Here is a 12,233-nt window from a genome sequence, read left to right on the forward strand (position 1 = left end):
TATTAATGAGTAATGACTCTCTGAAACCATAGTTTTCAATATGCCTCAGAAAATTTCCCAGCGCAATTTATGATCTATGTTTTCGTCATCGTTTCCTAAACCCGGTGAAAAAAAAACAAATTATTCGTTTCTACAAATCGTTATGTATCTCTCTTCGTGAACGCGTATCTTCGTCCGAAGGTATTTAGTCTTCTACTCATCACCTACCAATTTTCAGACCACCACCATCCATCAACGAAAAACCATATTCCAGTACCAAAGTTCAAATTCTTCCCTTTTACATAAATGAAGGTTACGCATTCTCAGCGCTCAAAATGTCATTATTCAATATCCTCGTCTCTTGAGCATTTATTTTAAAATAACTATTTTTACATTTTTTTTTTTTTTTGTTATCACATAATCTATAAAATATTTTTACAATGAGTATAAGTGTTTCAAGTATTTAGTGCCTTTAGTAAATTCTTGAATGAAGAGATCTACCAATGAAGGCACTTCCTTGTTTTTAAATAAAATTTTCTTTTATCAACTTTTGTGCCTTATTCATGAGTAAGTGTACTCATAATAAGTAGTTAGGTGGGTATAAGGATTCAGTTTTCGCGGCCAACGTAGGACACGCCATCTGCCGACGACCGGATTCCCGAACTTAATTCGATACACCATAATATTATGATAACATCGTCATTATAACGCACGCGCACGCGCACTTCTATGACTCCCCCGCACCACCACCGGGCAGTCCGTCACGGACAGTGCCGATCTCGACTCTACCGACTACCGTCTACCACTCCACACCGCCAGCCAGGACCATTACCGCGGTCGACAACCATTCCACCACGGTAAAACTACCTCCACCACTTGCCATTCATCGACACCACTCTTCGACTCTTCCAACATCGACACTTCCACCACTCGTCAGTCATCACTACCACTCTCCGCTCTAGTTGCGTACGTCCGACTTCGTACTATAGTTAAATCGTTTTACATTTTTTATATTGTTTCAGCTGCAGTGGTAGTCGTGGTGTCCGCGGCCGCGTTCCAAATTTATCTTTGCACGCACGCGCGCCGTTCGGATTCTCGCTAGAACAATAACAACAAAAGACCGACCGACCATTTATTCGCTAATAACATTTAATTTTAATAATATGCCGCGAAGGTTTTGTTGAATATAATATAATACATTATGATGTCCGGTTTCGTTGGTGGTTCGTGACGCAAATATTTTTCGACAACCCGCTTGTGGTCTTCGCGTTACGATTCATTCGGTCACCACAAAAATATAAAGGATATAACAAATAAATAGTCTCCGCTCGCGATGACCGGTACGACAACGGTTATTCGGTATTCGGGCGACTTTTTCGTCGTCGAGTCTTCGTCGTGACGACAGGTGGACGCGAATACCGAGTGCCGAGTGTCATCGGTCGGATTGTTTAGTGGCACGAAGCGAGAAGAGATTGTGACAGTTCGCCTTGTCTTGTGTATAATTTTTCAAAGTCTGGAGTCGTTCACCACCGCCCAAGACTTGTGACGGGATGGAAATCGATGAGCAGCAGACGCCGACTGACGACGTCTTTACCTCCGAAAATCACATCGATCATTTCGCGATCATAATATAGCCCAATCATAAAATCCCTCGCGCGTAAGTGTTTTGCGTTTGATTAATAATAACGATAGTAGTATGGTAGTGACGGGATTCAGCTATGCCTACAAATTTGCTATACTAAGCATTACTGGTAAATAGCAGAAATTCCACTTTTTAAAAAAAATTTCTTTTTTCTATCATTTTCTTAAGTCTTGATAGTTTGACACTAGTCGCTTAGGTACTCCTCTTGTCCAAAGTTTCTATAGTTAGTCTATAAAGTTAGACTAGAAATGTCTATCAAATGTTTTGGCGGTCAAGTACAAATAATATAAATTTTATTTTTGAATTTAAAGTTTTAATATTACAAATAAAATAATCACAAATTACAATATGTATGTTGTTTTACTTTTTTATTATCTATGTTTAAATATTTTCTTTCAACGCATTTATAAACATGGATACCAAATATAATACTGAATAACCCAATTATTGTTTTTCGCATAATTGACGTGTAAATTGGTCTCTTTTTCTATTATATTTTTTAGTTACTTACCAATTATGGTTATTTATTCACAACTACACCACTAAAAAGAAAAAGATAGTAAACATTATGTTTCTGGTAAGATAATTATATCAAGTCTACATTCATTAATAAATAAGTTTTTTATCTCTGGATAAAAATTACAATAGAAAAAATATGTAGATTTTATAATATTTTTTCTTTTAGATATTAAGTTAATTTAAAATTATTGAATGTACCTACTTATTACTGAAAATCATTAATAATCTACCTATTTAATTTCTTAACCAGTCTTCAATTCTATGTTGCTTATTTATTTTTTTGAAACTATTATATTTAAAATATATATATGTAGGTAAGTTGGTACCTTTAGTGCCTTTAGAAGTAATATTGTTCACACAGAGCCTCCTCTTTGCTGTTGGTTAAACGAGAATTAAAGGGAAATTTGTAAAAGTGAAGTACTTCATCTGTTAACCGTTGTGTAATATTTCTATAAATTATACCTTAAGCCTAATTTAAAGTATCTTGTAAGTAGGTATTTAAATATTTTTGTCTTTAACATCATAATTAATACTTACATTTATTTAGGTATTTATATTTATATTTTCTTAGTAGATATTGTATACAATAATAACTTAAAACATTATAATGTTGTTAAGAACCATACTACCAATCATTTAAACATCTTACATTTTAAGTATGCAAAATTAAAATAATAATTGATTTGGTACCAAATTTGAAAGTTCTTGTTCCTACATATTTTTTGATTAGCTATATTTGAAACACTTAAAATGTTATAATAATTTATAAACATTTTGAAATAGTTAATCTTAAATAATTCACCACTCTCATTTTAGTATGTCTACAGCAGTCTTTACAATCTGAATTAGTTTTTATCTATTGTTGCCAAAACCTAAAACTATCAATTAATTAAACATTACATATTAAAAAAAATAAATATGTTCTTTACAAATGTTATCAAAATGTATTTAATAACTATATACCCTCGTATATACCTAATACCTTCACAATTATCTCTATTTACTATTTGGTTACAATTTTTTTTTCTAATAGGTACATATTTATTTATCTAGCAGTACAACTGCAATAGATAGGAATATTTTGTTCGTATTTGTACGAATAGTATTAATTAATTAAATAGAAGAGGAAAAAATAAAATCATCATAATTTTTACTCAAAGTGCTGAACAGTAAAAGATTGTATACTCTATTTAACTTAAAAAATATACTCATCAGCGACCAGTTTTTGTTTAGTGACAACCTATTGGCTGTCATCCCCACTAGGTTAACTATATAAACACCAGTTATGTACGTTTGGTGTGTTTCTTAAGTTTAATAATACAAATATGGAAGATATTCACTGTAGCACTGCATACAATTGATTATTATAAGTTTTAGCTATAAGATTATAATAACAGATTATACAGACATTTGTTTTCTAATCTAATAGGTACACACAAATAAAAATACTGAAAATTTTAATTTGAATAAATAAATATTTTTGTCGTAAAGTTTTAATGTAATGAACTGTTTTTCCGCCAATTGTCATACATTAAATTATTAATGACAAAATGAAAACATCATTTAAGTATAGGCTATCTATTATTTTTATTTATAATAAACAATTATTTAATTTTAAAAGAATCTTAAATATTTAAATACTCATTATATTTAATACTAATAATAAAAACAAGATAACTTAAAAAAAACACATTTTGATATGTACCTACATGCCCTTTGATATACATTTAATACATTTTTCTTAGATAATACCTTATAGGTATCTGTTTTTATTTGTACCTAATAAAACAATTTCTTCACTATTCAACTATTATTTTATGATCATTTATCATATTTCTTTACATTGGTTGAAGACTTGTTATATAATACCGAATAAAAAATAAACTTTATTGAAATTGTTTTAATATGTTTAGAACTAATGTTGAACTGACACACTTATCTAATAAAACACAATTTATTAGATTATTTACTTGTTAATTGTACGTTTATGGTGTATCCATGTATATTGTAACTATTCTCATAACTATTATTTTAGAGATAATATGAATATACAATATATATACTATACTGGTACATATGGCTTATATTCTTTAATTGTTAATAAGTATTCATAAAAATAAACAGTTAAATACAATTTGTTTTATAATATTTCAATCTTTTGTAATAATTTTACCTGTATTTTTCATTAATCACATTGCGCTTATAAATTATGATGATTTAAGAACTCTATTATAAATAAACATTAACCTAATTGACATGTACACTAAATTTAGTCATTTAGTAAAGAATAACTTACTATTGATTAAATCCTTGATTACGATTGCTGATATTAATTATTACATACAGTTGTACAAAATTATAATATTTATTTATTCAAATTTTTAGCAAATTATTTATAATTTGAATACTTATTCATTTTTAATAAAAAAAAAAAAAAAATGAAATTTTACTTATATTATATTTTTCTTGTAGAATTTGAAAATATCCAATTAAAAAAATGTAAATGTTAAAAATCTTAAAATTATCTAATTAGGCTTTCCTGTTTCCATTTTCTATTAACTTATGAATATATGAAATAAAAATATATATATACATATATCCATACCTGTTTTATGATTTGTTATGTAAACTGTCAAGAAACTACCTATATTGCTTATATTCTTGTTAATAGGTAGGGCTTCAATGTTACATTATCTGTCTTGTTCTGATATTTTTCTACAATAAAAAAAAAATCTACGTATATTTAATAACATTTTTAGTAAAAATTATACTTATTGTACTCAAATTAAATTTCTTTAAACTTATTTTTGTTTTCTTTTAAATAAAAATCAAATCATAAAATAATAAGTTAAGCATTTTACAAAAAACTAAAATTACTAATTTAATTAAAATTAAGGTTGAATAGTATAGCAGGTACCTATTTATATATTTTTAACACAAATTATAGAAGGGCAATTTACACAAGAGACTATATTTTAATGTTGTTAGTTTATTAATAATTAATACTTGATAGTCGGTAATTCTCAAATTTTGATTTGTACCTTTCTAGATGTAAAAACATAACTTACACCTTTTAATAAGTACTTGATACCTAAATTAGGTAGGTCTAAAATATAAATGTATTAACAGTAATAGATATTTACTTGTTATTGTGGTGAGCTAATAGTTATAAAACAAAAACATTCTTATTTCATCTGCTGAACAAATTATATAAATTATAAACATAATGTAAATAACTTAATGATATAATTAAATCAGGGCTTCTTTGGGTACCTATCACAGATCATAGTTTGAAAATTGTTATTTTTTTTTTTTTGCATATAATTATAAAATGTATGCGTTTATATTTTAAATATTTTATTTGTATTTACAGAAGAAGATTTCATTGCTAATTCTAAAATGTCTTCCCAAGTAGATTACCAATGGTAGGATATAATATTATTTACCATTTTATCATAAATAAATAAATAAATACTTATATAATAAAATCAAATTAAATAATTCTTTTCAGGGCATATACAATAATGGATTCATCTCGGGTCTCCACATTTTTGATATCTATTCTGTTGATTGTTTATGGCAGTTTCAGGTTAATACATTACATCTATATTTTTATCCCAAACTTTGTTTATGATTATTTATTGTTATTGTTTAATTTTATATATTCCAGATCTTTAAATATGGAACAGGAAGCCAGAGAAAGAGAAAAAGAAAAATCTAAGAGCTCCAATGGAAGCTCTGTGTGCTTAACAGATATTAGTAAGCGAAAACAAGGTTAACATGCTTTAAAATAATTTCATATCAGTATTTTACAACATTGAGTGTCCATAAAATATGTAAAATATTTCATAAACTATTGTATTTGTTAAAATTAGTTATTGGTAATATTTTTTTATTTTTCATTTTATTGTTTGAATAAAATAGTTTTAATTTTTTATGAACAATTTTCTGGACTCTATGTAAAGAAACTGATAGTATTGTTTTGTAAAATTGATTATTACATCATTGTTAGATATAGTCGTGATTAATAAATGATTATTTATTTATTTTATAGATGTCCAAACTTTGGATACTATGCAAGCTTTATGTTTGCCTCTGGGAGCTTCAATATCATTGTTAGTTATGTTTTTCTTCTTTGATTCCATGCAAATGCTATTTGCAATATGCACTGCAAGTAAGCTGATATTTTCTTGTATTAAGTAAATACTATGTTCAATTGCACAATTTTAATGTATCACTTCATATTATATCCTTTTTGTAATCATTTTATGTTTCTATCTTCTAATTTTTAATTATAAATCATTACTTAACTTACTATTTATCTTATTAAAAGCATTTTAATCATAATAATATATTTAAAATAAAAAATAGAAAGTAAATCATGTGTTATTTGATTATGTTATACCTCGTACATACTAAATTGCAATTTGTATATATCAGGTTTTCTTAGTATTAAAGAGATAAACATCGATTTACTGTATTTCTTTGTCACACACAACACATAATATAGGAACGAAAAAACCTTTTTTTTCTAATGTACCAATTTAAATAATGATATGATTAGAATTCTAAAAACCGATTTGAATTTGTTATAAAGTTTATATAGGTGATTGGATTTTGATTATGGTTTTTAATTCTTTACTTTAAGTTTACCTTAATTACTTAGTATATGATGGTTGTTTTTTTATATTCCCATTAATCCAATTTAATTTAGTACGACTTAAAGAAATTAAATTTATAATTTAATGACATTAATGGCAAGTAGATTTCTTAAGATTTTTAAATTTTGTATTTAAAAACTTAATCATATCATAATATGATCAAATTATATCTTGTAAGAAAAATAAAACACAAAAACTTGTATCTAAATTTTTGTATAATAAAAGTATAACAAATGATTACTTTCAATTCTCAAAAATATATATTTTTATCATTTCATTTGAACAAAAAAATAGCAAATTAGTATACAACTATACACTACAAATATCTCATTACTTCTTATTTTAGGCTGTTATTGAAAAGCATATTTAAAACATTTATTTCTTTATTTTTTATTACAGTTATTGCTACCGTTGCATTGGCATTTCTCCTGCTGCCCATGTGTCAGTACATTATTAATCCTTGCTCGGATGGAAATAAGTAAATTTACATTTCAAAACACACTCTTTTTTTGTTACATTATAAATAACTGTTTTTAGGATCTCTTTTGGTATATGTGGTCGTTTCACAACTGCTGAGCTCCTGTCTTTTTCAATGGCATTGTTTATAGTTTGTATCTGGGTGCTGACTGGACATTGGCTGTTAATGGATGGTAAGTGCTTAATACTATACAATAATTAACTATAAATGATAATAATTTGAAACAAAAATCAAGAGCCTTTAATAACATTAAATTATATGTTTTTTCCTTTTTTAAATTAAAAATTAAATTCTTATTTTTATATTAATTCATTTGTAAAATATTTTCAAAATGATTATTGAATGTAATAAATACTAAATAAATTATTGTTTAATCTTTGTAGCAATGGGAATGGGACTCTGTGTAGCATTTATTGCCTTTGTCCGACTTCCTAGTCTTAAAGTGTCCACTCTTCTGTTGACTGGTCTTTTGATCTATGATGTTTTTTGGGTGTTTTTTTCGTCATACATATTTAACACCAATGTTATGGTCAAAGTGAGCATTACTTATGTGACTATTAAAAATTGCTGAAATACTTATTGTGTTCATTTTATAATATTAAAATAGGTGGCAACAAGGTCAGCAGAGAATCCTGTCGGAGTAGTGGCCCGAAAGTTACACATTGGCGGAGTTGCCAAAGAAGCACCAAGGTTATCTCTTCCTGGAAAATTAGTATTTCCCAGTATTCATAATGGGCGGTTTTCAATGCTTGGGCTTGGGGATATAGTAAGTTATTTTTTAATATTATATTTGTTGTCAAGTATTCTGGTAAAAATCTTATCAATAATGATAACTATTGCAGGTTATGCCTGGTCTATTACTGTGCTTTGTAATGCGGTATGATGCATATAAGAAATCTCAGCTTCTACATTTTGGAGAAACTGGTGTTCCACCTCCAAGACATCTAGGCAGAATAAGGCAAGAAACAATTTTATTATGAAATTGTAATTTTTGTGAAAAACAATAAGATAACCTTGTTAATTTTTTTTGTTCTGTATAGTTATTTCCATTGCTCGCTAATTGGGTACTTTTTGGGCCTAGTTACCGCTACAGTGTCTTCAGAGATTTTTAAAGCAGCCCAACCAGCTTTACTCTATTTAGTTCCATTTACACTATTACCTCTTTTGACCATGGCCTATTTAAAGGTGATATTTATACTCCTATTAAGAGTAAACTATTTTTGGTAAATAATAATTAATTAATTAATATTTTTTAAATAATTTTTAGGGTGATTTAAGAAGAATGTGGAGTGAACCATTTATAATACAGCAGCCTTCCAAACATATGGACGTATAGTCTGTAGTAGCATTTATTATTATAATGTATATTTTTAGAATCATTTTTGTACAATTTTCTCTTTTAATTATTTTGTGTAATAGATCTGCATACAGTTTGCTCGTTCTACTTGAAAAGATTTAAAAAAATACTATGATAGGTCTTATGTTTTCTAAATCCCAAGTTATACATTTAAAAATTTCTTCTCCAACAATAATTTGTCGTTTTATCAATTGAAAGATTGTGATGATTATTTTGATTCCATTTCTATAAGTTTCCATTTACATGATGATACATGATATATTGATCATTTATACAATATAACATAATATTTATATATTTAAATTTGTTCATACTATATAAACTTATTATTAGGATGGACTTGTCTTGTTAATTTTTTGATGATAAAGGTGGCCAAGTATTAAAACATTTAAATAAATTACTTATTACTGTTCCAACTATTCAATACTTGAAATTGAAAAATATACACATTTTGATTTTACAGTAAATGCAGAGATATGTTTATTATATTTCATGAAGTATAGTATTTAATGATGCTTTTCAAACATTATTTTTATTTTTATTTTTTATTTTATACTATTTTCTAATGTGAAAAATATTGAAAAAACTGAATTTAATGAATTCCTAATCATAATATTTATTTGAAATTGCATAACCATTTAGGCGTTGCATTTATACATTTTACGCAGCTATTATCTTTGTTTGGAATCTATGTATGTAGAAAATATTGTTAGATATGAGATTTATTTGTATGATATGAATTCAATTTTTGACAAGTTTTTGTTATCAAACTAAATGAATGATGAGAAGTTTACCTAAGACTGATTTATTTTCTTTTTTCTTTAGTATTATTATTATTTTTTATAATTGAGCAAAATACCCAACTCGTATTATCTGAAATGTGTTTATAATTACTAATCATTGTTTTGTATTATATTTATTTTAAGATTTATAGTTTAATGTCTCACTAAATATATTTGTAATTTCTATTTAATTTTGAGAAACTAAATTCATATACATAAACATTGTTTCTAACAGCATCGTATTTACCAATTTTATTATCTCGTCGCCTCAAAAAACATATGTATGTATATTTATTTATATTATATTTGATATATTTTCTGTTTTTAATTACAATAATTATTGTATGTATTATGTATTTTAATCTATCTTTTTTGACCACCTAGTCTTAAGTTAAATAGTCTTAATATTACGTTATTAATTGTTCTACTGTATTAAGTTTACTATACATACAATACTCATAATTCATAAATGAGTACATATTGTGTACATCATATTAATATTATTACATAAAAACAAAAAATGAACGAAAGCATTTGATTCAAAACTAATAGGTATTGTAATTATTTTAATAATAAATTTTAGTGCTTTATTACATAGTAACGTTTTAGATATCAAAGGGGAATGCCTTTTTGTTTTTTTGGCATAATATAATTGCTACAATGGTCTCTTCGAATAATTTCATTAACTTATGTCACAGTTTCATCTTGTACCCTTTTTTTGTGGCTGTGATGTTAAAATAATTACAATAATTCAATTTAAAAATAAATGACATAAGTAGTATACATGTTGACTATTATTTTTTCTATAAAAATATATTCCTTGTATAATAGTATTATAATATTATTACTAATGCTAATAAACATTGAATAAAAATATTGCTCGTTGAACAAAGAAATTTCTTAATAGATATATAATACTGGGTTATAATTTTGTTTTGTTTTTGTATTCAATAAATATTATGTATAATATCAGATATAGGTCAAAAACAGATGATAAATGAGAAAAATACATGTGATAATATTGTTTTATTCTAGAAATAGTTTACAATTTTTTTTTTTACCTATTTATGAGGATTACTAAACGCTCTTGTAACCAACAATTATTTCAAATTTGTAAATTATAGTAATCTTTTTGTTTTTTTTTTTTGTTACACTGATTTATTATATTATATTATATTAATAAAACTTACGTAATGTTTTACTGAAGATAAATGATTATTTCCATTTATATGAGGTATTATCAACAAAATCCAGAATGAACTTAATTTCATCTAGCTCATATGGATATAATGGCTAACATTGAAAGAGTATGCGTTTATTAAATTTGGATCAAAATGGTTTTTTTTTGATCCTATAGCACTAATTTGATTACTCCCGTAATCGACCATAATTTTAGTTATAGGGAGTTATAGGAATTAAACACCTTTTGTGCTTACAGTTTGCTATTCAAGAGTTAAAAATCTATAATATGTTACCCACACAAAAAAACGATGTAAGAAGTTTGAAAAACAGTAAATTTTCAGTGTTATTGTTTAAAAACAGTGCAATCAAGTCTGCATGATATTCAGTTTATTTACAAAATTAAAAAGTAATCTTTAATAATATTCTTAAAGTAATTAATACAGTGTAATAAGTATATACAAACAATTTTAAAATAGGATATTGTTATGACGTTATACATTCATTGAACATGCTTGGGAACCAATACGAGAATTCACCATCATTTTGACTGTCCACCCAGCACAATCCCTCAATCACCATTTGACTGATGACATTGACGGCTCTCGTCTCTTCCCATTTGAGTTGTACTTTGAGGGATGAGAGACTGACACAGGGGCTGCCAGATGATGACAGCAATTTGAGCACAGCCGTCTGGTCCATGCTTAGTTCTCCAGGCACAGATTGAACCATGTATTGACCTTTGCCGACAGGTATAATGCAAAAGCCATTGCCAAATATTTTTAGCTTTTTAGCGGCACTCAGCAAGTCGTCGACTGTGATATCTTGATGCTGTATGTTGCGACCTCTGGCTTTTATCTGGAAAACGAATAATATGATTATAGAACGAGCAGTGTGATTCAAAGGGTAGATGCTAATGGACGAATTTAAAACGACGACGAATATAAATAACATACTTAAAATTACTAAGTACTCACCAGACGATCCCTGAGTTCATCTAAACCAATAATGCCTCCGTTCTTGTAACTGGTTGCCATGCATACTTCAACGATTTGAACGGCTAATTCGTAATAAAAATCGCCGATACCCAGAACGGACCAAAAACCCTTGCCCGAAGCCAACGGATCGACACCAATAGACGCGCACATTTCTTGAAACTGTCGCCTGAACTGCGAATTTTTCTTGATTTCGTTTTTGTACTTAGTGGCGAATTCTTCCAGATTACTGCGGAACACTTCCATTTGTTTTGTCATCTGTTCAAATTGATTCTCTTGAATCACCGTCCCTTTGTCCTTGTACTTTTCTTGTTCCAATTTTTGTTTTTGAACGGCGCCGACGCCGGCTCGCCGCCTCATTTTCGAGAAAAAACGGCGTAAACTATGAAGAAAAAATCAAACCATAAACGTTGGACATCTAACGCGATTCGATAACAACTTATAGTATTGCTCGTCGTGACTATATCGAAAACTCACGACGAGTTCTCCGATACGACTTCACAGTTCACAGTCTTCAGTCTTGAGCCGCTCAAACGCCGAACTACTAGGAAACAGGAATAACACGAGAGTACGAATACAAACTCAAATGACAAGAAATAAGAATCTGAAATTTCAATAATAAGTAATAACATAATATTATC

The 12,233-nt window shown here is 27.5% G+C and overlaps 2 protein-coding genes across 4 annotated transcripts; one reads left to right on the plus strand and one right to left on the minus strand.

Moving 5' to 3' along the window:
* Window positions 1–785: 785 nt before the first annotated feature.
* On the plus strand, window positions 786–8,886 carry LOC112598023 (signal peptide peptidase-like 3). Of its 3 annotated transcripts, XM_025344339.1 has the most exons (13): window positions 787–945; window positions 1,002–1,636; window positions 5,514–5,565; window positions 5,652–5,729; window positions 5,811–5,914; window positions 6,195–6,314; window positions 7,201–7,279; window positions 7,339–7,451; window positions 7,663–7,814; window positions 7,887–8,045; window positions 8,122–8,237; window positions 8,320–8,464; window positions 8,547–8,886. In XM_025344339.1, the coding sequence occupies exons 3-13, from the start codon at window positions 5,540–5,542 to the stop codon at window positions 8,613–8,615; spliced, it is 1,161 nt and encodes a 386-aa protein (XP_025200124.1). In that variant the 5' UTR covers window positions 787–945; window positions 1,002–1,636; window positions 5,514–5,539; the 3' UTR covers window positions 8,616–8,886. The 3 variants fall into 3 exon arrangements, with proteins under 3 accessions (XP_025200133.1, XP_025200124.1, XP_025200116.1); XM_025344348.1 differs by having other exon boundaries at window positions 786–1,636; window positions 5,811–5,899; XM_025344331.1 differs by having other exon boundaries at window positions 787–1,636.
* A 2,056-nt stretch (window positions 8,887–10,942) lies between these two features.
* Window positions 10,943–12,233, minus strand: LOC112595463 (vacuolar-sorting protein SNF8). Its single transcript, XM_025340694.1, has 2 exons — window positions 11,575–12,233; window positions 10,943–11,455 (listed from the first exon to the last, which is right to left on the minus strand). The coding sequence occupies exons 1-2, from the start codon at window positions 11,950–11,952 to the stop codon at window positions 11,084–11,086; spliced, it is 750 nt and encodes a 249-aa protein (XP_025196479.1). The 5' UTR covers window positions 11,953–12,233; the 3' UTR covers window positions 10,943–11,083.

Source organism: Melanaphis sacchari, unplaced genomic scaffold (genome assembly GCF_002803265.2).
Source record: "Melanaphis sacchari strain LSU unplaced genomic scaffold, SCAv2.0 Contig0_pilon_pilon, whole genome shotgun sequence".
NCBI lineage: Eukaryota > Metazoa > Arthropoda > Insecta > Hemiptera > Aphididae > Melanaphis > Melanaphis sacchari.

What these genes read in the sequence shown, in the direction of transcription:
- LOC112595463 (XM_025340694.1), bottom strand. Translation starts at nt 11,952, where the DNA reads ATGAGGCGGCGAGCCGGCGTCGGCGCCGTTCAAAAACAAAAATTGGAA. An exon ending in ATGAACTCAGGGATCGTCTG is followed by an intron (nt 11,456 to 11,574) that starts GTGAGTACTTAG and finishes TTCGTTTTCCAG; the next exon opens with ATAAAAGCCAGAGGTCGCAA.
- LOC112598023 (XM_025344331.1), top strand. Translation starts at nt 5,540, where the DNA reads ATGTCTTCCCAAGTAGATTACCAATG. An exon ending in ATTTGCAATATGCACTGCAA is followed by an intron (nt 6,315 to 7,200) that starts GTAAGCTGATAT and finishes TTTTTATTACAG; the next exon opens with TTATTGCTACCGTTGCATTG. An exon ending in CCTTGCTCGGATGGAAATAA is followed by an intron (nt 7,280 to 7,338) that starts GTAAATTTACAT and finishes AACTGTTTTTAG; the next exon opens with GATCTCTTTTGGTATATGTG.